The sequence below is a fragment of the Aegilops tauschii genome, chromosome 2 (assembly GCF_002575655.3).
Source record: "Aegilops tauschii subsp. strangulata cultivar AL8/78 chromosome 2, Aet v6.0, whole genome shotgun sequence".
Lineage (NCBI taxonomy): Eukaryota > Viridiplantae > Streptophyta > Magnoliopsida > Poales > Poaceae > Aegilops > Aegilops tauschii.
Genome location: NC_053036.3, coordinates 136,780,358 through 136,804,899, shown reverse-complemented (window position 1 = coordinate 136,804,899; position 24,542 = coordinate 136,780,358). Strand labels below are relative to the sequence as shown.

Sequence of the window (24,542 nt, the reverse complement as noted above, 5' to 3'; positions counted from 1 at the left end):
AGAGACCGAAACTCACTACTCCGAGGAGGATGAAGACGAAGAGGAGGAGGAGGCCGACAGCAACCTTTCCCCGAAGGGGAAGAAGAAGAAAAGGGCGGCCTCCGAAGATCCAGAGGCAGAGGCGCCCAAAAGGGGGAAAATATCCCTCCTAGGCGGCTCGGATTCGGACGTCAAGACCATCCCCGAGTGGCGCCCCAGGCCGAAGCCCCTTGCCGAATCGTAAGTATCCGAAGATGCCATACATAAGTCCAGTCTCGATGATTATGGTGTTAACATTTTGTATGGTGTAGTCCGGCCCGCGATCTTCCCCAACAATCATCGGAGGGGAACTCTTTGGATCTGAGGATGATGGAGAGCGAGTCGCCATCGCGAGACTCCCCACCTATCGTCACGGACGACACCGAGGTGTTGTCCCGAAGGGTCTCTCCGGGGCACGGGGTGGTACGAGAAGCCGCCAAAACGGTGCTAGAGGGTAACACCTCGGCCGCCGAAAACACGGGGGGAACAATCCCCTCGCGGACTGACGGCGGGGGCCTGGACCAGTCTGTCCCCCAGCCGAACACTATTCCGGAAACCCAAGTTGCCCCGGAATCGAATAAGCGACCCTGTCGGCGTCCTGGGAACGGGGGTCCCCAGACTTGCCTGCCTGCGGCCCACGGCGTGGCTCCACCAGCGGCCCAGTACGGCCCATCTTCGCCAGCAAGCACTCAAGACCCTCGCGAGGAGCCAAGCCTCGCGAGGCGGACAATGCAAGACCTCCTCGGGGGCGGCCTCACCAGGCTGGCTCGCGAGGGGGGAGAGATCAAGGCAGGGGGCACCTCGCGAGGTTCCTGTGACGCAAGCCATGACGACCAAGGCCAGGCGGGCGCCAGCATGCGCAGTGTCCTCGTTTCCTCTTTGGTGCTAAAGAGGCAAGCACAGGCGAGGAGTCCTGAGGCATCAGGCAAAGGTTTCCATATCGGTGCAACGAGACCAAGACCAGCAGGACGGCAGGGCGGAGGTCACCGTGGATCCCAAGACGGCGTCACCACCAGAGCCTTTGGCAGGCGAAGACCACCTTTAGTCAGGATAACTTGTACTAGTTTTCCCCCTTCAAATTGGCCGTTGTGGGATCCCTTCCCACCTAATATTTGGGAAGAGGACCCGGGCCTCTATATATAGGACTAGCCACCACCATTGTAGGCATCTCATCTTGGACCCGATCCATTCCACCAAGGCCACCACACAAGCTCACCGAGCTCAAGAACACCTCTCCTCAGGAGGCTGTTCTTCCCGTGTACCAGTTCTTCCTCAGCCCAAGAGGCAATCCACCATACCACACTGGAGTAGGGTATTACACCACATCAGTGGCCCGAACCAGTATAAATCTTGTGTCCCTTTGTTCTGTGAGTTCGATGCGCTGAGCCTTGATATCGTGGTGAGGGTACGAGCTAGAGGGAGGAGAGATCTTTGTGCGCACCCCAGTGTTTGAACCTCAAGGGTTTTGCCGGAACCCAAAATCCGATATTTGGTGCGCCAGGTAGGGGTGCGCCAAAGCCTCCCTTCCGTCGATCCATGCTCTGCCATCACCGCGCCTTGCCCCCATGGCCGGCGTCGCTCTTCCGGATGCGATGACGGATGCCCGTGGCGAGGCCAGGGGCTCCGACCCTTGGCCCTCGCCTTGCAACGGGTGCAGTGGCCACCCAAGTTCAAACCAGAGATGTCGCCGTCTTACGACGGCGCGGCGGACCCGTCGGCCTTCCTGCTGGCGTATGAAGAGGTCATCCTGAAGGCTGGGGGCGACAGCAGGGCCATGTCCAGCTGGCTTCCCATGGCCCTCACTGGTGCACCGCGCGTCTGGCTGCTCAACCTCCCAGGATCTACGGTTGCATTTGGGGAGGAGCTGCGCAGCCTCTTCGCTGCGCGCTTCGCGGCACCGGCACCCCTCGCTGTCGCGGCCCTCCTCGGCGGCTCGCAAGTGCCGCCCTCGGGCCGTCACTCCAAGTCGTTCCTTCACCAGATCGACGCCGCTCCCGCGCGGCAGGGAGCTCCCCCGGGTTGGGCGGCGCCCAAGGCCGACCTGAACTTGGACTCGGGGGATCACCCAGTCACCACCGTCGGCTCAGGCGTGCTCCCAATGCTTTGCACGCCCACCATCTGCAGCGTAGCTGTCACCAAGACCCTCATCGACGGCGGCGCCGGCCTCAACATGCTCTTCGTGGAGGCCTTTAGCCTCCTTCACGTGCCACTCGAGCGGCTCCGCCCTAGCAAGCCCTTCTCCGGGGTCGGCGGCGGCTCTGCCAGCCCCCTGGGGCAGATCCGTATTCCCGTGACCTTCGGCACCTGCGACAACTATCGCACGGAGCAGATCGACTTTGACATCGCCCGTATTGGCCTCCCGTACAATGCCATCCTCGGGTACCCGGCTCTGGCTCTGTTTATGGCGGCAACCCATCCGGCCTACAACCTCAGGAAGATGCCCCGGAGCAAGGACGTCCTCACCGTAGTTGGAGACACCAAGGAGGCTCTGGCGGCGCTCAGGTCTGCCCTCAAAACCGCCACAATAGCGCGCAACCGACCATCGAGGCCACCCCTAGGGCTAAAGAGGCCGTGCCAACAAAGAAGAAGCAGTTGTTCACTCAAGATTGGGCCAAAACCAAGCAGGTGCCAATCGAGGAAGATGGGTCCTCAGGAGCCACCTTCACCATAGGCGCCAACCTCGACCCGAATCAAGAGGAGGCGTTGGTGAAGTTCTTGCGCGCGAACAAGGAAGTGTTTGCCTGGGAGCCCAAACAGCTGGTAGGGGTCCCAAGAGGGGTGATCGAGCATCACTTGAGGGTGTGCCCCAATGTGCGCCCTATGAAGCAGAGAGCACGGCGACAGTCCACAGAAAAACAGGCCTTCATCGTCCAGGAAACCCGCAAGCTGGAGGCAGCTGGTGTCATCCGCGAGGTTCGGTACCCTGAGTGGCTGGCGAACCCCGTCGTCGTGCCGAAGAAAGGCGGGAAGGAATGCATGTGTGTCGACTTCACCAACCTCAACAAAGCCTGCCCCCAAGACCCATTCCCGCTTCCGTGCATTGACCAGATTGTTGACTCCACCGCCGAGTGCGACCTGCTATGCTTCCTGGATGCGTTTTTAGGCTATCACCAGATCAAGATGGCAGTAGAGGATGTGGAGAAGACAGCCTTCCTGACCCCGTGCGGGGTGTACTGCTACACTTGCATGCCGTTCGGGCTGCGCAACGCAGGCGCGACCTTCCAACGGCTGATGCACATCGCCCTGGGCCAGCAGCTCGGGAGGAACACTGAAGCCTACGTCGACGACGTCGTGGTAAAATCTCAGGAGGCAAGGACCCATATTCGAGACCTGGAGGAGACTTTCGCCAGCCTGCGCCAGGTGGATCTGTGGCTCAGCCCAGAGAAGTACGTGTTCGGTGTCCCTTCCGGCAAGCTGCTGGGTTTTTTTGTGTCGCACCGAGGGATCGAAGCCAACCCGGAGAAAGTCAAGGCAATAGAAGACATGAGCCCACCACAGACCCTGAAGGAAATGCAGTAGCTCGCGGGCCGCGTGACCGCGTTGGGACGCTTCATCTCCAAGCTAGGGAAGCATGCCTTACCGTTCTTCAAGCTGATGAAGAAGAAGGGATCATTCGAGTGGACTCCAGAGGCTAACCAGGCATTCCAAGACCACAAGAGATATTTAACCAGCCCGCCGGTGATGGTAGCGCCTCGCCCCCTCGAGCCCCTAGTGCTTTACCTGGCCGCCACGCCTTACTCGGCAAGCGCGGCCTTGGTAGCTGTCCGGGAAGAGCACCAGATCAAGGGTATGCGGCGTAATGCCGCACCGACAAACAAGGCAGCACAAAGCCAGGATAGCCCCACCGGAGCCACGGCAACGCCCGCAGATGACCAAGCCCTGCAAGACGGCGATGTAGGGCCTATGGAGGCCCAGATTGGTGACAAAGTTCATGAGGACCCCTCGCCTCAGGAGGTGTCTCAACCTCTTGAGGCCTCGGGCTCCATCGACGCTCCCACCCTCGTCGAGCACCCAGTGTATTTCGTCAGCATGGTGTCGCGGTATGCAAGGGCACGATACCCCATGTCGCAAAAGCTCTTGCTCGCGCTCCTGGTGGCCTCACGCAAATTGCGGCACTACTTCCAAGGTCACCCAATCAAGGTCGTCTCGGCCTACCCGCTGGAAAGGGTACTCAGGAGCCCCAATGCTGTCGGAAGACTCGCCGAATGGAACATCGAGCTGCAGGCATTCCAGCTAGAGTTCAGCACAACCAGGGTCATCAAGGGAGCCGCGCTCGCTGACTTCATTGCAGAATGGACGGACGCCCCGGAGCTTGAAGCGGGCGAGGATCGATCCCTCTCACCGGGGAGTGAAGCGCCAGATGGCTGGGTAATGCATTTCGACGGCGCGTTTGCACGCCCAGGCGCGGAGGCTGGAGCAGTGCTCATCTCGCCCACTCAGGACAGGCTCTACTACGTCATGTAGCTCTGCTTCCAGCAGGGCGAGAAGGTCTCCAACAACATCGTGGAGTACGAAGGCCTCATAGCTGGCCTTAAGGCTGCAGTGGCCCTAGGGGCGAAGCGCCTCACCATCAGGGGCGACTGACAGCTTCTCGTCAACTTCTCCAACAAGGTATACGAGCCGAGGGACGAGCACATTGAGGCATACCTTGCGGAGGTACGCAAAATGGAAAAGCATTTCTTGGGTTTGGAGTTGCAGCACGTGCCCCGTGGCACCAACAAGGAGGTCGACGACATCGCCAAAAGGGCGTCCAAGCAACAACCCCAAGAGCTTGGCGTCTTCTAGGAGCGGCTCTTCAAGCCTTCAGCAGCACCTCCGCTTTCAGGACTGGCACCGCCTCGGGAGGAGCTACCCCAACCACCTGCCTCGGGAGCCCCGGCTTGCGGCCCAACCTCGGGAGCGCGCCTACTCCTGGCGCTCGAGCCTCAGGAGGGGTGCTGGACCAAGGAGTTCAAGGAATACCTGACGCAAGGGACGCTGCCGAAGAAAGAGGAGGACGCGGAGCGCGTGGCCCGACAGGCCACGGCATATTGCATCCAGGACGGTGAGTTATACAGGAAGTGACCAAATGATGTTTCCTTGCGATGCATCTCCAAGGAACAGGGGAACGAGTTGCTAGCTGACATACATGGCGAGACTGCGGGCACCACTCGTCCTCACGAACCCTCGTTGGCAAGGCGTTTCGCAGCGGGTTCTACTGGCCTACGGCGCTTAACAACGCAACTGAGCTAGTGAGATCCTACGAGGCCTACCAGTTCCACGCCAAGAAGATCCATCAGCCGGCTCAGGGCCTCCAGACCATCCCGCTCTCGTGGCCATTCGCAGTCTGGGGGCTAGATATCTTACCCGTTCCCTCGAGCGCCTGGGGGCTACCGCTACCTCTACGTCGCCATCGACAAGTTCACCAAATGGGCGGAGGTAGAAGCTGTCCGCACCATCCTGGCCGGATCTGCAGTCCAGTTCATCAAGGGCCTCGTAAGCTGATTCGGGGTCCCCAATCGCATCATCACCGACAATGGCTCGCAGTTCACTAGCAATCTATTCAAAACATATTGTGCTAACCTTGGAACGCAGATCTGCTATGCTTCGGTAGCACACCCCAGGAGCAATGGTCAAGCCAAACGCGCCAACGCGGAGGTCCTGAGAGGACTCAAGACCAGGACCTTCGAGAAGAAGCTTGAGGCCTGCAGCAGGGGCTGGCACGACGAGCTCCAGTCTGTGCTGTGGTCCATCCACACCACTGCCACCAAGCCAACGGGCGAGACCCCGTTCTTCCTCGTCTACGAAGCAGAAGCGGTTCTCCCTCACGAGGTCAAGCATCGCTCCGCGCGGGTCCTAGCGTTCGATGAGACGCAGCAGGACGCCATGCGGGGGATGGCCCTTGTGCTGGGGGAGGAACGCCCCGCGAAGCCACGCTTCGGGCGGCGAGATACCAGTAGGCCCTACAGCGGTATCACTGCCACAACATCCGATCCAGGACGCTCGAGGTGGGCGACCTCGTCCTAAGGCGGGTGCTCTCCAGGGAAGGGCTGCATAAGCTCTCGCCCATGTGGGAGGGCCCGTTTAGGGTCGCCCACGTCTCCAGGCCTGGCGCCGTGCGCCTGGAGACACAGGACGGGGTCCCCATCCAGAACGCTTGGAACATCCAGCACCTCCGAAAGTTCTACCCATGAAGCAAGGCCTAGAGCCTGTGAAGCAAGGCCCCGTGCATGTGAAGGTCTCCGCTCGTGACACTCTCACGTAATAATGAGTGGGGTTGTACATGCCTCGGAGTCTCAGGAGTGCTTCCCTCGGGCCTTGGGGGCTCCCTCCCACGTCCTAGTGGCAGCACTTAGCTCCGCGCTGGTGAGAAGACTAGACTAGGTGCCGGACGCGGCTTTTCATTTGCTTTCCGTAGTTGGCTTGACCCTCTTTAATGGAATTCGCATTCTGGTGTTTCCCGTCGCCTTGGTTCGATCGTCTTTCTCCTCTGTTTTCTTCCTTCGGTTCTTTGTTTGGGCCCGTACTCTCCCTCGCATGCCTCGCGAGGGGGCTGGACGGGTGCACTCGTGCACGTTTTTCCTGGTCTTCGCGAGGCACCCTTGCTCGAGCTCACAAGCTGGCACGCCTCCCTCTCTTAAGTCCATGCCTCCCGGGTACCGCGATGCAAAGCCTGGGTCATGGCCGGCTGTGCCTGCGGTCAAGGCTCGGAGGAATAAGAGTTTCCTAACAAGTTTTTTGCAGTTCCTAGACGCCTCCCGGGCTAAGGACGTCTCGCCAAGCACTGGGAACAGTGCGCCTCACGAGGCGGAAACTACTTCAGACACGTCAAGATAAGCCATTTCCACACATTTACACAAAACATGAATGCTGCAACACGACACAGGAACGATAAACATAACGCAGCAACTTGGAAATCACGGTTCATTGCACGCCCCCGTGGGGCCCCATACTTGTCTCTTTCTTGATGCAAGAAGAAAAGGAAGAATGAAACAAAAGTGGCGCGCGCCTCCACAACGGTTCGCGAAGGTGGACCCATGGCGTTCTCCTGGGCTCAGCCAGACCCCTCCTCACGCTTCACTGGGGCGCGGCGACGAGACAACCCGCTGCCGCCCTCGAAGCGGGCGCAGTGGCGTGGCGGCTGGTCATAGCCGCCGCTGCTGGAGCTCTCGCCGGAAGAAGATCCGCCATAGCTGGACAAGCCGCGGCCGGCGCCGAGGACAAGCCCGCCTTCATCCTCGCTGCGACCGTCGCCAAGGCCGAGCACCTCACCGCCGTCGTTGTCCTCAGGGCAGCACCCGACGCGGCGACCGTCCTCCCCGAACACCCTCACGTAGAGGGTCGCGTTGCCGTCGTACTTAAAATGGAGGGTGCACCGCCGGCCTAGGCCGCGCGCGTGGGAAAATGTCTGCTAGCCGCGGGCCAGGGCCGTGTTGCCTGCAACGCAGACCTCGATCGCGACCCATGAAGCCTTGCTGCAGCAACCGTCCGCCTGCAGCCAGAGGCCGCCTGGGCCCGCGGCCGGCAGCTCGCCGGCAAAGAAGCGTGGAAGCTGAAGCCAGGTGCCGGCCGAGTTCACCGACCACACGACAAACTCCGGCAGCACCTCCGCCAAATGGAAGCATGGCCGGGGAGGCCGCGCGACCACAGCCCGCCTCCCTTCATCGACGGGGCCGCCATGACCTGGGCGACTGCCACCATGCGAAGAGGCATCGCCACGGCCGCGGGGGGCCACGGCGGGGGTCGCGGTGTGCTTGCGGGGGAAGCCCCGCCTCCTCTTGGGCGGCGGTGAGCCGGGCCCCTCCTGGCGAGCCTTCCCCTTCTCTGCGGCTGAGAACCTCTTCGTGGGCGCCATGGGTGTTGCTGCTAGCAATGAAGCAAGGGTGCGAGTGGAGCAGGAAGCGATGAGTGACAGGGACTCCGCCCCCCTCCTCATTTATAGCGGGAGAAGGCCAACCGGTCATTCCCACAATCGCAGGTAATGATGATTTTCCTTTGCATGCAGCAGGGACTCGTCAAGTCGGGCAGTTGCTGAGGCAGCGTGGGGAAGCGGAGACGCCCACATCCAATCAATCACGATGCATCAACCGAGGTCGCAGGCTGTTGGGGCCCGCGGCGCTCCGCACTTGCCCCTTGGCTTCGCCTCGAAGCCAAGTCCGAGCGCGCCTTGGGCCCCGGGGCTACTATCGGCGTCCTGGGAACGGGGGTCCCCAGACTTGCCTTCCTGCGGCCCACGGCGTGGCTCCACCAGCGGCCCAGTACGGCCCATATTCGCTAGCAAGCACTCAAGACCCTCGTGAGGGGCCAAGCCTCGTGAGGCGGACGATGCAAGACCTCCTCGGGGGCGGCCTCACCAGGCTGGCTCGCGAGGGGCGGAGAGATCAAGGCAGGGGGCACCTCGCGAGGTTCCTGTGACGCAAGCCATGACGACCAAGGCCAGGCGGGCGCTAGGCGGGCACCAGCGTGCGCAGTGTCCTCGTTTCCTCTTTGGTGCTAAAGAGGCAAGCGCAGGCGAGGAGTCCCGAGGCATTAGGCAAAGGTTTCCATATCGGTGCAATGAGACCAAGACCAGCAGGACGGCAGGTCAGAGGTCACCATGGAGCCCTAGACGGCGTCACCACCAGAGCCTTTGGCAGGCGAAGACCACCTTTAGTCAGGATAACTTGTACTAGTTGTCCCCCTTCAAATTGGCCGTTGTGGGATCCCTTCCCGCCTAATATTTGGGAAGAGGACCAGCGCCTCTATATATAGGACTAGCCACCACCATTGTAGGCATCTCATCTTGCCATTCCACCAAGGCCACCACACAAGCTCACCGAGCTCAAGAACACCTCTCCTCAGGAGGCTGTTCTTCCCTTGTACCAGTTCTTCCTCAGCCCAAGAGGCAATCCACCACACCACACTGGAGTAGGGTATTACAACACATAGGTGGCCCGAACCGGTATAAATCTTGTGTCCCTTTGTTCTGCGAGTTCAACACGATGAGCCTTGAGATCACGGTGAGGGTACGAGCTAGAGGGAGGAGAGATCTTCGTGCGCACCCCAGTGTTCGAACCTCAAGGGTTTTGCCGGAACCCGAAATCCGACAGACCCCCCTCAAGGGAGGGGGGAGTGCCCACTCCTGCGGCAACCTCCACTAATCCGGAGGTGCCAAACACGCTGATGGAGGCATTGCAACGTGCTTCCATCATGGAGGAGCACCGCACCCTGATGGGTGTGGTGATTGAAAAGGTTCAGTCCGCCAAGAGCGGACTGAACGAGGCCTTCACTAGCCTGCTAACAGGCTTCGAGGTATGCAATGTAATATTCCTAACCGCTTTTCATATGAAAAAGATGCCTATGTATAGATAGTAGCCCCTGAGACTCTGGTCGTCCTCCCCCTTTCTTTTTGTTAAAAGGGGGCGAGCAGAGGATCAATAATTTTCGCAGGAGATAATGTACTTTCATATGTTGAAACGCAGGCTTCACTGTTAGCGGCGACCGCCCAGGCCGCCGAAGTATTCGAGCTTAGGCGTAAGCTGGGGCTAGCCGATGAGGACCTTGTCCGCATCAACAAGAGACTTGATGAGGCACAAAGTATGTTCTAGAACATTTCGTTCATGCTTGTATTAATATGCAGATCTTGAGTCAAAGCTCATGCGCTACTATGTGTATGATTGCAGGCAGCGCGGGTGCGGTTGAGGCCCTGAGGGGTGAACTTCCCAGGCCAAGGAGCAGGCAAGGGTGAAAAAGGCGGCCACTGATAATGCGGCCGAGGACTTGAAGTCCGAGCAGGTTGTCCGCTGCCAATGCGAGGAGCGGGTGGCCGAAGTGGAGCAGGCGCTTAAGGACGCCGCCGACAAGTGCAAGTCCCTAGAGCTGAAGAGTAAAGCCCAGGCGACCGACCTTGCCAAGGCCCTTAAAGAGGCCGAGGAGGCGCGGGCCGAATCCCGAGCGAGGTGCGAGGAGATTAAGAAGGCCGGACAAATAGCGGCTGGTAAGCCCTTTCTCTTACAGAGTAAATTCGGTAATCAAACGTATGTTTTACTCACGCGAATGTGGAGTGCTCCAGACACCTTTGCAGATCTTCCGAAGAGCACCGCCGACGCCGCGCAGTTCTTCCGGGCCCAGGAGGGGCACGTGACGGAGAAGCTATTCTGGTCCCAGTTCGTGGCGCGGGAGCGTCCCGCGCTGCTGAATGACCAGATGGCGCATTGGGCCGAGCTGCATAGGATGTCCGGATTGGCCATGAGGGACATCATAGTCCGACTGTGGCCAACCGAACCCGTTCTGAGTAGCTATTTTGGGCTAGTGCAGCGACTTGTTGACGCACTGCCCCGTATTGACGCGTTCAAGCGGTCGTCATGTATAGAAGGTGTGCGGCTGGACTTTTCCCATGTCAAGATGCACTGGGCCAATATGAAGGCCGTCATCGTGGCCGTTGAAGGTCCGCCCGGAGGCAAGGACCATCGTACGCCGGAGCGCTATTTTGAAGACGTCCTGGTAGGTGCCCGCTTGATAGAGGGCCAGTGCTCAAAGGACATCATGTTCGAGTGAATGTGTCTGAACTGCCCGGATGTTGTATAAACCAGAGCTTTGTAATATATTTATTCTATTTTTCTTAAAGTGTTTTCCTCCTGTGCGGCCGTTTTTAATTCTTGAGAGTTTACCAGTCGTCGGCTTCAGCCCCCCCCCCGGTAGATACTACGGGGGTGTTCGGAGTAGCGCATGACCACACTTGACCCAACGTCTTGGTCCGTAAAGGAGGTGGCATCGCGGCGAACCAGGCAATCAAACTATACGGTTTTTATCACTCTCACTTAGCCATAGGACTTTGACAATGGGACTATAAGATAGCCCGTGGTGCGTATGCGGCTATCGAACTTGGATGCCTTAAGCGCGTGACTGAAAAAATCCGGCCCTTCGTGTAATACGGAAAAATTGCTAGAGATTTAGTAAGTCGCCGAATTGCTGACCAGCTCTCGCAGCATCATGACAGTCAGTTTTCGGCTTTCTCTACTGAGGTGCTTGACCGGACGAACCAGAAACATAATCGCAGTAGTTCCGCCTTTACTATCTTAGCCGAACTAGCGGAATATAAGGTAGCAAACACACGAGTTGGGCAACCCAACTATTGACCAAAGACATGATTCAGAGTAGATTCATATAATGCAGTATTCGGGACACCGAAGTATACTCTGAGAGTGTTCGGACTTTCTGTTTTCGCAAATATATATGGCTGAATAGATCCCCTGGCGATTTAAGTCGTACCGAGGTGTATATGCCAATCTGACGTAAAGGAGGAGAACAGATTAAGAAATAAGCCAAAACCAAACAAGGTTGGGCGAAACTGTTTCCATTATAATCTGATTGGTACGTCAAAACATATTTTTACAGAAGATGCGGTAAGCATTACGGCTATTTTACATGTCGAGAACAAGGGAAAGCTGTATACAGGTCCTAAACTTGAAAAGATGAACTCGAAGATCCTTTGGACTCTCTGCCGCACGTCTGCGCCGCTTTTCACCTTGGTGTATGATCCATTGAGAGGATCAACAATCGAGTATGCATAAGGGGCCTAGAAAGGGGCCTTTGTTGCCACCAGAAAGTGATGTGGGCTGTAAAGAGCCTGAAAAAAAAGGAAGAATATGAGGGTCCGGATAGGGTCGAACCATATTGTGGACCTTATGTTTAGGAAGCCTCCGTCTTTTCCCATGGTATCTTTAATGCGTAGTTATGTACGCGCGGTACGTGTGCCGCTACCAGGTTTGGGCTTTGACGGAGGCTGAATTGCTAATCTAGCTCTGGATGAGCCGGACTGCCGTTCTGCAGGGTAGACCGGACTCGTTTGACAGTGTCCGGGGGCTTGACTGCCGACGTAGTATTCGGCTTGATAAGGCCACCCTGTACTTCGGCTGTGAGGGCCGCAGTATGCTCCTCAGTACGGAGGGAGCGCTCCATATTTCCATTGACTGTGATAACGCCACGTGGTCCCGGCATCTTTAGCTTTAGATAAGCTTAGTGTGGGACTGCATTGAAATGGGCGAAAGCGGTTCGTCCGAGCAGTGCATGATAGCCACTGCGGAAGGGGATGATGTCGAAGATCAAGTCTTCGCTTCGGAAGTTATCTGGGGAGCCGAAGACGCCTTCCAGCGTTATGGATCCTGTACAACAGGCCTCTACGACGGGTATTACCCCTTTAAAGGTGGTTTTAGTGGGCTTGATTCTTGATGGATTAATACCCATTCTATGGATAGTGTCCTGATAAAGCAGATTAAGACTGCTGCCGCCATCCATAAGGACTCGCGTGAGGTGGAATCCGTCAATAATTGGATCGAGGACCAAGGCGGCCGAACCTCCATGACGGATACAGGTCGGATGGTCTCTGCGACCAAAGGTGATCAGACAGGCTGACCATGGGTTAAATTTTGGGGCAACTGGCTCTATGGCGTAGATGTCCCTTAATGCGCACTTGCGCTCCCGCTTAGGGATATGAGTAACTTAGATCATGTTCACCGTTTTGACCTCGGGGAGAAATTTCTTCTGTCCCCCTGTGTTCGGTGGGCGAGGTTCTTCATCGTCGTCCTCGCTGGGCGGCCCTTTCCCCTTATGTTCGGTGTTTAGCTTGCCAGCCTGCTTAAATACCCAACAATTTCTCTTGGTATGATTAGCAGGCTTATCAGGGGTGCCATGGATCTGGGAAGGCCGATCAAGTATTTTGTCCAGACTAGATGGACCATCCTTGTTTCCTTTGAATGGCTTCTTCCGCTGACCAGGCTTAGAGCCACTGAATCTAGTGTTAACCGCCGTGTCTTCGGTATCTTCGTTGTTGCTTCGACTCTTGTGTTTGTTGCGTCGTGGCTTGCCGTTGCCATCTCTGACTTCGGAGGTGCCAGGGTCGCTAGTGCTATTACTTCTACGAGCGAGCTAGTTGTCTTCTCCCGCGCAAAAGCGGGTCATGAGAGCGGTAAGGGCTGCCATGGACTTCGGTTTTTCTTGGCCGAGGTGTCGGGCGAGCCACTCGTCCCAGACGCTATGTTTAAAGGCCGCGAGGGCTTTGGCATCCGGATAGTCCACAATTTGGTTCTTTTTAATTAGGAACCTCGTCCATAGATTCCGGGCTGATTCTCCGGGTTGCTGGACTATGTGACTAAGGTCATCGGCGTCTGGGGGCCGAACATAGGTACCTTGGAAGTTATCTCTAAAGGCATCTTCCAAATCTTCCCAGCTACCTATAGAGTTTTATGGGAGGCTGTTTAACTAGTGCCGAGCTGGCCCCTTTAATTTTAGCGGGAGGTACTTGATGGCATGGAGATCATCACCGCGGGCCATGTGGATATGGAGAACAAAATCTTCGATCCATACCGCGGGATCCGTCGTATCATCATATGATTCAATGTTCACGGGTTTAAACCCTTTTGGGAACTGGTGCTCCATCACCTCATCGGTGAAGCACAAGGGGTGTGCGGCGCCTCTGTATCGGGTGATGTCACGGCACAGTTCGGATGAAGTCCATATGCGATTTTAGGCCCGAGTGAGGTTGTGTCTGTCGTGCCAGGCCTGATGGCCGTCCTCTCGCGTTGGAGCACACCCCCTCGATCCATAGATTGATCTTGTCTGACCGGCTCTATTGTCCAGGTCCTTGCGTAGGTCGTAGGTATACCCCGGGGCTGCTGCCTCCTTGCCTCAATGGTGGGGTGACGCGGGCAGGTGTTCGGCGTGAGTGGCCGGTCTGTCCCATCCACGTGGTTGTCGGTCAGGTTCATCGGCGATTTTATACTTTGGCAGTATTGGCTTAAGGGCTTCGTCATCAAATTGTGGTAGTAGCTTGCGCTTCGGGTAGCTCTTAGTTGGGCGTTCGAGGCCGTATTCCTCGGCAGCCAGGACTTTAGTCCATCTGTCATTGAGCGTATCCTGTTCGGCTTGGAGTTGCTGCTGCTTATTTTTAGGCCTCTCACAGTGGCAATTAGCCGGCGCTTAAAGCGCTCTTGTTCGAGGGTTCCTCCGGCACAATGAAGTCTTCGTCGCCAAGGCTCACATCCTCTTCGGAGATCGGTAGGTAGTTACTATCCTCCAAGTCCTCGTTCCCGACCGGATCGTCGGGGTTAACTTTCCCATCCTCCCAATCATCCTGTTCGGATGTTGGCTCGACAGGGGCTTCAGGGTCTTCGGCATTCTCCGGGGTGTTATTGTCTCCGGTGCCGGTATTGCTGTCTTTTGCGACGCGATTTTGAGCGGCGCCGCTGACATCGACGCTTTGGAGGTGCTTCACCAGGCTTGTCTCAACCGGATCCTTCTTGCCTTCATCGTCATCCTCTTTAGGTGTGTCCACCATATACACATCATATGTGGAGGTGGCCGTCCAACGTCCGGTAAATGGCGGGTATTGGCCGTGTTCTTCTCCAGCATCGTCGTCCATGCCGTCAATGTCTTCGGAGGTGTACTCCATCATGTGGTTAGATCTTCGACAGTGGCCATGAAGTGGGTGGTGGGTGGGACGTAAAATTCCTCGCTCTCAGCCCCTAGTCCAGGCTGGGCGTCGTTCTGAAGTGATTCCTCTAAAATAGCGAGGGATCGCATTAAGTCCAGAGCCTCGTTTAAGAGAGAGATTTGGACGGGGAAGCGAGAGTCTACGGGGCTGGCCGGGGTGAGAGCCTCCTGGCCAAGCCCGCTTGATGCGGACCTCGAGAGTTCGGATCTAGAGTCCGGGGGAGAGTCCGACACTTTAGTGACAAGGGGGCCCGGCTTGACTCCAAGTTTGCTGATGAAGCAGCCCTCTACGGATCTTTGGCAGCGAGCTCCATAATTGAAGAGAATCCGACGGGCTCCAATCTCCCATCTTCGGACCCGGTAGTCTGCTCTGGATCTAAGGCCAGAGCAGTGGTTGGGGTCGCGAACCCTTCGAAGATCAAGTCTCCTCGGATATTAGCAACGTAGTTTAGATTTACAAAACTGATCTGATGACCAAGGGTGTAGCTGTCGACCTGCTCAAGGTGGCCAATCAAGTTGGCACGCAGTGCGAAGCCGCCAAATATGAAAATTTGGCCGGGGAGAAAAGTCTCACCCGAGACGGCATCGTTGTCGATGATCGATCGAGCCATCGATCCTTCTGTTAACGGCATAGTGGAACTGTCAATGAAAGCACCAATGTCGGTGTCAAAACCTGCCGATCTCGGGTAGGGGGTCCCGAACTGTGCGTCTGAGGATCGAAGGTAACAGGAGGCAGGGGACATGATGTTTACCCAGGTTTGGGCCCTCTTAATGGAGGTAATACCCTACTTCCTGCTTGATTGACCTTGATGAGTATAGGGGTTACAAGAGTTGAGCTACCTCGAGATCGTAATGGCTAAACCCTAGATGTCTAGCCTGTATGATTTGTCCTAGCCTCTACGGACTAAACCCTCCGGTTTATATAGACACCGGGGGGGGCTAGGGTTTATATAGAGTCGGTTTACAGAGAAAGGAATCTTCATATCCGAATGCTAAGCTTGCCATCCACGCAAAGGAGAGTCACATCTGGACACGGGGGAAGGCCTTCTATCTTGTATCTTCTCGGCCCATTAGTCCGGCCCATGTCACATAGCCTAGACGCCCGGGGACCCCCTAATCCAGGACTCCCTCAACCGCCTTCTCTAACAGTGCATTCTCTCAATGATATGCGTGTACGCCGTCGAATGGTACCTACCACAGCGCGTGGCCACACAATTTGGCGTACTGCAACACATACCACCAGCACGCCCCCACGACACCAGTGATTTCGACCTTCGCTGGTATGGGCTGCCATCTCTTTTACCGTGTTTTTGTTCAGTTTGAAGTTCTTATGGTCTTTTGTGTTTTATTGTTTGTTATGCCCTCTGTAGGAAGATCGGGCAGCATTCTCAGTCGATAGTGGACTGGGCCAAAGAGCACGAGACTTGCGTGAAAATGTGGGACGAGAGGAGGTTCACAAAGATGGGGAGAGATCAGGCATTTGCTGGAATGTGTACGAGAGGCACATGCATTGGTATGACGATGGCGTCAAGTTTCGTCTGCGCCTGAGGCCATGGACAGACGCGGACATGTCATCACTACCAGAGGAGGAGAACTCTGAGGATGAAGCATACAAGAGAAGCCTCAGAGATATGGAATGTGATTTCAGGGAGTATGCACCCCTGATGAACAGAGTGGTAAGTTTTGTTCAAATGCATTCGAGCCGACAGTTGGATGATGCTGACATGGTCATTCCCGCTAACTTATTCATGATCCTTACATTTGCAGGTCGCGGAGCTGAACAGAAACATTTTTGATGGCTCGAATGCGCTAAGTTTTGACCTCGGGACCGTGGAGGGTGACGGCAAGCTGAGGGAAGCGATGAAGGTAATTTTGAGCCTCATAGCATTCTGTTCAAGCAACCACAAATTTGATCCATGCAATGTTCTTACTTATTTGCAACCCTAAACCTGATCCAAGTCATTCTCTTCTATATTTGTTTTTGCAAAAGATCATCAATCGTTGCCGCAATTTAGCAGGCATGCTTGGGTGCGCTGCCTTGATTGACGTGCATGCTCCTGGTGGGTCGACATGTGCCCTCGCTTCATCGAGCCACGCCGGCGGAGGTTCCTCTAGCCATGCTGCCTTGTCGTCTCGCATTGCTGAGGAGGCCGAGGGGGAAGATGATCAGAGAGAAGAGGATTAGCAGGAAGAGGGAGAAGAGGAAGGAGGTGACGACAAAGGAGGTGATGAGGAGGAGTACGATGACGAAGACGGACCTCCACCCACTCAGCCAACCCAGGAGAAGAGGGGGAAACAGCCGAAGAAGGATTGGAAGAGTCCATCCCCGTTTCAGCGTCCTCGTCGTCGCACAAAGAAGCAGGACGAAACCCGCTCCAAGAGAAACGAGGAGCGTGCCGCCAAGAGGGGGAGGAACTAGTGATGTGGTCGTGTTGAACTCGCTTAGTTAAAGTAGTTGAGCCATGTTGAACTACTCGGTGTTGTCTTATTGCTACCTATTTTACTATGTTGAACCTATTCGATATGTTGAACTTATTTGACATGTCGATTTGCTACTGTGTAAGATCATCATATTTCTATATGCAAACACTATTTGCTGATGTGTGTTCATCTGTCATATTTGTAACTCAAATTGCCAACTTCTCGTAAAAAATTAGGGAGAGGGGACCCTACCGCCAGGAGCAGCGGTGGTAGGTTCTCACAGCCTACCGCCACAGGGGGTGGCGGTAGGCTGTGAAATCCTACCACAGAAAAACCCGCATTTTCTGTCACAATATGCTGGCGCTCGCGCAGGCCTGGCGCACCCTTACCGTCGAGGGAGGTGGCGGTACCGTTAGCGTTAGCTAACCTACCACCATCTACCCCGGCAGTAGAGTAGTTACGACACGTCAGATTGCAACTGGCAGTTGACGGAGGCTGCCATTACCTTACCGCCGTGGCCGCCGGCGGTAGCATGTTCAACCCTACCGTCATGGCCTAGTGATCGAAAAATGTTAAATCCCGAAATGTTTTCAAACCAGGGTCAGATCCGGCTAAACTAGAGCAAAAGGTCAAAACACTGAAATTTAGCCTCCGCGAGACGATCGATCTTTTTCAATATCACCCGATCGACGCGTATCATGGCCATTAGTTAATGCATATCACGGCCACTAATTTACCGTATCACCGCCACTAATTAACGGAGGGGGGGTAGTTGGCAACAATATATTTGTCGGGTCCACGAAGCGTGGAACTGCGTGCCTTGTTGAGATAGATGGATCAGATAAGCCGATGAAAAAAGGAGGTGGGTTCGAATAGATAGACACGCGGTGCGAACTGTCCTCTGTGATCACTTCCGAGGCAGTTTATCCAGCGAAGCTTAGCAGGCAGCAGCAATGGCGGCCGAGCCCGAGATCTGCGTGCTCTCCAATGGCAGGATCACGGCGAACATCGCCAGCTGGGGCGCCACTATCACCTCCCTCCTCGTCCCCGACGCGCAAGGTTTCCTCAAAGACTTCTTCGAGCAAAAATCTTTTCTCCAGATTCCTTTGGTTTGGTGATTCTTGAATCTGAACTCCTCCCTTTGCGAATTGGTGCTCTGTGAGCAGGGGATCTCGCGGATGTCGTTCTTGGGTTCGACACACTGGAGCCGTACTTGGTAATAATCGATCTACAGTCCCATCTCTGTCTCTATAGATTGTGTAGTGCCTTGACTTTTGGATTGAACTAACTGGAGATGGTCTGGCAATGCTTCTGTGCTAATTGCCGTGATTAAGTTGTGAATTCTACTCTGGGATGATTTTTTGGGCTGGATTCTGCGGCAAATTGATGTGCGGTTTATGTGTTCCCTACTTAACTCAGTTTTTGTTGAATTCGTCGGCTATATCTTACTTTCTTTGTAACTGCCGGTTGTAATTCTTCATTAGATTGAAAGTTTGAAACAACTTCATGTTGTCTTATTATTAGCAGAAAGTACCACCATATCAGGCTGATCACAAGTAGATGACTCTTTGCAGCCGATATAGCAAATTATTGAACAAGGGTGATGTTTCAGTAGCTATGGCTACATCTTGTTAGTAAATATGGCTTTGAGCTGATTCCTCTTGAGAAAGGGATATTTATAAAGTTTTGTCCTGTTTCAGGCTTTATGACAAGGAAAACTATCAAAACCAGCGATTCATTCAGTTTATGTCTCTGAAAATTTCTTTAGTTTGTCTATGAATACATTTTCTAAACCAGATGCAAGTTTAAACTATTCTGATATAAATATTAGTGATTTGATGCGGAACACATGTGAGTCAATGTTGTCCTGATACCTATAATCGGTGGTTCCTCAAATAGAAGATGCTCGATTTGTTGTCAGGTCTCTGATATAAGTTGTTCTCCTATTTGAAAATATATTGTAGGTTGTGCACTTCCGTTTAATGCAATTTGACTTGGCAAGTCACTTTATAACTCTCTTTTTTGGTTTTTTGTAATTTGTACATAACCATGTGAATATTCTTTTAATAAAAATTACAGTAGGGTCCTTTCCTGCTGTTTTCATGTAACCAAGCTATATAAAGTTCCTAAGTTTTCCAAAGCTCTTGTGGAATCCTTTAATCGAAGAGGCTGTAAACCTTGATGCTAGTCATTCACACACCAAAACCTAATGATTTATTTCAGATATCTACCAACCAACTGTATATGAAATTTCTTAAGTATCAAGAACGTATCTAGTTATGTTAAATTTCCGTTTAACTTGTTTCGCAGGGTTGCCTGTGGTTGTTAACATAGACCTTCTGTTTCTTCTATTCTGTTTTTGTAGAAAGGCATGGCACCTTATTTTGGTTGCATAGTTGGCCGAGTTGCAAATAGGATCAAGAATGGGAAGTTTGATCTGAACGGAGTCGAGTATTCATTGCCTATCAACAACGGGCCGAACAGCCTTCATGGTATGGTTTCATAAATTTCACGTGGTTAGTTTTGGCAAGGTATATACTTTGTTTTAGCTAGATCTGACAATGTGGCTATATGTCTCTGAGGCTTCTTTAGACTAGTCGATTGCTATGGAACACTGTAAAATAATAAGTAATTTTATTAATGATTTGAATAATTATCATGTGATATTATCACAAGTTCACAACTGAGTAGACAGTACACCACAGACCGAGATGTCTTAAGCAGACTGCAATACATGTACACTCAGTATCCTAGTACTATTTTTTGGGCCTTGCAGAACCAAACGTACTATAAAATTGACATGTCAGGAGATGAAAGCTACAATTTTGTTCTCTACCTTTAACTCATTGTATTACAATTGGTTATGTTCATGTGACTCAACTGCAAAAAATAATTTGTTTTGTTGCTGAATTGTAAATTTCAGGTGGATTGAAGGGGTTTGACAAGGTTGTGTGGGATGTTGTAGAGCGTAAAGAAGGCGAGTACCCATCAATAACCTTTCAATATGAGAGCAAAGATGGTGAAGAAGGTAATGTGACCAACAACTTTGTTTATACTGCTGAATCCCATGGTTAAGTCTGCCTATTCAAGCATGAAATGTTTCACAGGTTACCCTGGCGATGTAACCGTCCGAGCAGTGTATTCTCTTCCGGAGGCTACCACTCTAAGACTTGACATGGAAGCTATACCAGCTAACAAAGCCACTCCTATCAGCTTGGCACAGCATACTTACTGGAACCTTGCAGGCCACAACTCTGGCAGCATCTTGGATCATTCGATCCAGATCTGGGCAAAACACGTTACTCCAGTCAATGAAAACACGATTCCTACCGGAGAAATAATGCCCGTCCAGGACACGCCTTTCGATTTCACCACGGAGCACAGGATTGGAGAGCGCATCAACAATGTTCCTGGAGGGTACGACCATAACTATGTGCTGGACTCTGGCGATGAGAAGAATGGCCTGAAGCACGCAGCCAAGCTAAAGGACCCATCGAGCTCACGAACTCTGGACCTCTGGACCGATGCGCCTGGCATGCAGTTCTATACTGCCAACTATGTGAATGGCATCACAGGCAAAGGCGGAGCTGTTTACGGGAAGCATGCCGGAGTATGCTTGGAAACCCAGGGGTTCCCCAATGCCATCAACCAGCCCAATTTCCCGTCTGTGGTGGTGCAGCCTGGTGCGAAGTATAAGCACACCATGTTGTTTGAGTTCTCGGCATGATTAGAGATGCTGCCAGCAGCCTAGATGGCTGCAACTGCAATAGTTGTAGAATGGAATAAACGACCAGGAAAAGGAAGTCAAGTTGTAGTACCAGGCGAAATAAAAAGGTGTGGTGACCAGAACTGAGTGACCCATTCAGAAAATCATGTTCAAAGGTGTCTTATATTTTGGTTGTGTATAACTGAGAAGAATTTGTTCACATGCTTGCCAAAATATTGGAGTTCGTTTGCCTGATTTGCATGCTGAAGTGATTCTCTTGTCATTTTGCACAGAACGATGTATCAGGGTTTATTACAAATAAAAATAAAAATAGAAGACCGTGTAGAACTAAATAGCAAAAGATCGTGCCCCTGATGAGGAGGAACTGAACAAAGCTGAGAAATCTGGTGTTCAGGATCTGCATAACAACTTTTCAGTACTCTGTACCCCGGCAGATGTATTGCATTTGAAAGTAATTGGTACAAGGACACCCAATATGGAGGAGACGTGACGAAATGAACGCTGGCTAGTATGGATTCGAGGATTTGTAAATAGGGATGAAATGAACGCTGGCTAGTGGCTAGTATGGATTTGAGGATTTGTAAATAGGGGTTGTAGTTGCAGAGGAGAACATATGAGGGGCCAGCGCTGTCCGGACGCGTGCACGGATGGGCTGGTTAGAGCATCTACAACCGGATTTGGCAAATCCAACCCCAACGCGCCTGCGTGCAGCGCTGGCCGGCTTCTCATTTGTCCTTCCGGACAACCATATTCCTCATATGTCAACCCTCGTATTTATGTAAATTCATGCACATCCATGCATCATATAGCATAAATTCATCATCAATTCAACAAAACAAAATAAACCATAATTTAATAATTCAACACATGCCAAAATAAAATTCAACAATTCATACATAGATAGGAGATACACAAATGAATCAAACGCCTCGGTGCTGCGCTCGTTGGTTCTTTTCTTCATGTTGATCAACTACTTCTTGCCTATATCATCCAAGAGGCAAAGTGTCCTGCACATGATCCTCGGCTTATTCATTTCTCTCGCAAGCCTCATTTTCTCTCTCTCTCTCTAGCACAATTCCTTGGAGTGTCGCCATCGTTTCAAGCTCCCGTTTTGCATATTTTTCTTAGTTCTACAAGTCTATATTCTCCCTCTCAATGGTCAGCTTCTGTTTGACCCTCTATCGGGCATACTCCATCCTCTCCCTTTGTACATCTATGAAGAGCTTGTACCTCTCTTCCTTCACTCCCTTGGCATGAAAAATGCCCGTCCATGTGACAGACAATTTGCTTGCCGCACCATCACGCGTGACCCTCTCCTTCTCCCGCTTGTTTCCCATGACTGGTCGGTTCCTCTTTGTCATGGTGGCTTGTACGCCCACCCCTCCACTTTGCTCTTCTTAGTCATCCACTCCAATAGATTGTTTGGAGGTAGGGCCATCATTTTTTTTCATCTTCTTGGGGCCATTTTTGAGCTCCTCAACGACGGTTTGCTACTTTTGTTTCTCATTCAATTTCAACCAACAATGGGACCAAGTGAATGTCTTCTTCTCGGTTTGTTGGTACAAACTCATCGCCAAAGTTGCATGGCTTTGGACTCCAATGCCACTTTGGTTCCAGCCAACCACTTGTTTATAGTAATCAACAAACTTGTTGACGCTCTATTGGATGGCGGATCATCATGCCGGAGAGAGCCCTCATTGTGGTTGGTATGGATAGGGTGCAGCTCCACATAGTGCTTTTGCTCATGGTAGAGTTTGTGAATTTTTTTTGCCAGGATTCAACCAACAACACACCTTCAAAGGTTGTGACTGACAGATGTTTTCCTGACTTCAAACAAAGGGGAATTGGTATCCCCCAAGTCAAAATGCATAGATTCTTGGCCATCATTATGAAGGAAATATGCCCTAGAGGCAATAATAAAGTATTATATATTTCCTTATATCATGATAAATGTTTATTATTCATGCTAGAATTGTATTAACCGGAAACATAATACATGTGTGAATACATAGACAAACAGAGTGTCACTAGTATGCCTCTACTTGACTAGCTCGTTAATCAAAGGTGGTTATGTTTCCTAGCCATAGACATGAGTTGTCATTTGATTAACGGGATCACCTCATTAGGAGAATGACGTGATTGACTTGACCCATTCCGTTAGCTTAGCATCCGATCGTTTAGTGTGTTGCTATTGCTTTGTTCATGACTTATACATGTTCCTATGACTATGAGATTATGCAACTCCCGTTTACCGGAGGAACACTTTGTGTGCTACCAAACGTCACAACGTAAATGGGTGATTATAAAGGTGCTCTACAGGTGTCTCCAAAGGTACTTGTTGGGTTGGCGTATTTCGAGATTAGGATTTGTCACTCCAATTGTCGGAGAGGTATCTCTGGGCCCACTCGGTAATGCACATCACTATAAGCCTTGCAAGCATTGTGACTAATGAGTTAGTTGCGGGATGATGTGTTACGGAACGAGTAAAGAGACTTGCCGGTAACGAGATTGAACTAGGTATCGAGATACCGACGATCAAATCTCGGGCAAGTAACATACCGGTGACAAAGGGAACAACGTATGTTGTTATGCGGTCTGACCGATAAAGATCTTCGTAGAATATGTGGGAGCCAATATGGGCATCCAGGTCCCGCTATTGGTTATTGACCGGAGACGTGTCTCGGTCATGTCTACATAGTTCTCGAACCCGTAGGGTCCGCACGCTTAACGTTACGATGACAGTTTTATTGAGTTTTGATGTACCGAAGGAGTTCGGAGTCCCGGATGAGATCGGGGATATGACGAGGAGTCTCGAAATGGTCGAGACGTAAAGATCGATATATTGGACGACTATATTCGGACTTCGGAAAGGTTCCGAGTGATTCGGATATTTTTCGGAGTACCGGAGAGTTACGGGAATTCGTATTGGGCCTTAATGGGCCATACGGGAAAGGAGAGAAAGGCCTCAAAAGGTGGCCGCACCCCTCCCCATAGTCTGGTCCGAATTGGACTAGGGAAGGGAGGCGCACCCTTCCTTCTTTCTCCTTCCCCCTTCCCTTCTCCTACTCCCACAAGGAAAGGAGGAGTCCTACTCCCGGTGGGAGTAGGACTCCCCCCTATGGCGCGCCTCTCCCCTTGGCCGGCTGCCTCCCCCTTGCTCATTTATATACGGGGGCAGGGGGCACCCCAGAGACACAACAATTGATCCTTGAGATCTCTTAGCCGTGTGCTGTGCCTCCCTCCACCATATTACACCTCGATAATACCGTTGCGGAGCTTAGGCGAAGCCCTGCGTCGGTGGAACATCATCATCGTCACCACGCCGTTGTGCTGACGAAACTCTCCCTCAACACTCGGCTGGATCGGAGTTCGAGGGACGTCATCGAGCTGAACGTGTGTAGAACTCGGAGGTGCCGTACGTTCGGTACTTGATCGGTCGGATCGTGAAGACGTACGACTACATCAACCGCATTGTGATAACGCTTCCGCTATCGGTCTACGAGGGTATGTGGACAACACTCTCCCCTCTCGTTGCTATGCATCACCATGATCTTGCGTGTGCGTAGGAATTTTTTTGAAATTACTACGTTCCCCAACAGTGGCATCCGAGCCAGGTTTTATGCGTTGATGCTATGCACGAGTAGAACACAAGTGAGTTGTGGGCGATATAAGTCATACTGCTTACCAGCATGTCATACTTTGGTTCAGCGGTATTGTGAGATGAAGCGGCCCGGACCGACATTACGCGTACGCTTACGCGAGACTGGTTTCACCGTTGCGAGCACTCGTTGCTTAAAGGTGACCGGCGGGTGTCTGTCTCTCTCACTTTAGTTGAACCGAGTGTGGCTACGCCCGGTCCTTGCGAAGGTTAAAACATCACCAACTTGACAAACTATCATTGTGGTTTTGATGCGTAGGTAAGAACGGT

The 24,542-nt window shown here is 52.8% G+C and overlaps 1 protein-coding gene across 1 annotated transcript; it reads left to right on the top strand.

Moving 5' to 3' along the window:
• The first annotated feature begins 17,669 nt into the window (after nucleotides 1–17,669).
• Nucleotides 17,670–20,861, top strand: LOC109748157 (uncharacterized). The gene is made up of 5 exons (XM_020307195.4): nucleotides 17,670–17,946; nucleotides 18,054–18,103; nucleotides 19,253–19,379; nucleotides 19,811–19,915; nucleotides 19,995–20,861. Exons 1-5 carry the CDS (start codon nucleotides 17,841–17,843, stop codon nucleotides 20,612–20,614), a joined length of 1,008 nt encoding a protein of 335 aa, XP_020162784.1. The 5' UTR covers nucleotides 17,670–17,840; the 3' UTR covers nucleotides 20,615–20,861.
• Nucleotides 20,862–24,542: the final 3,681 nt, after the last annotated feature.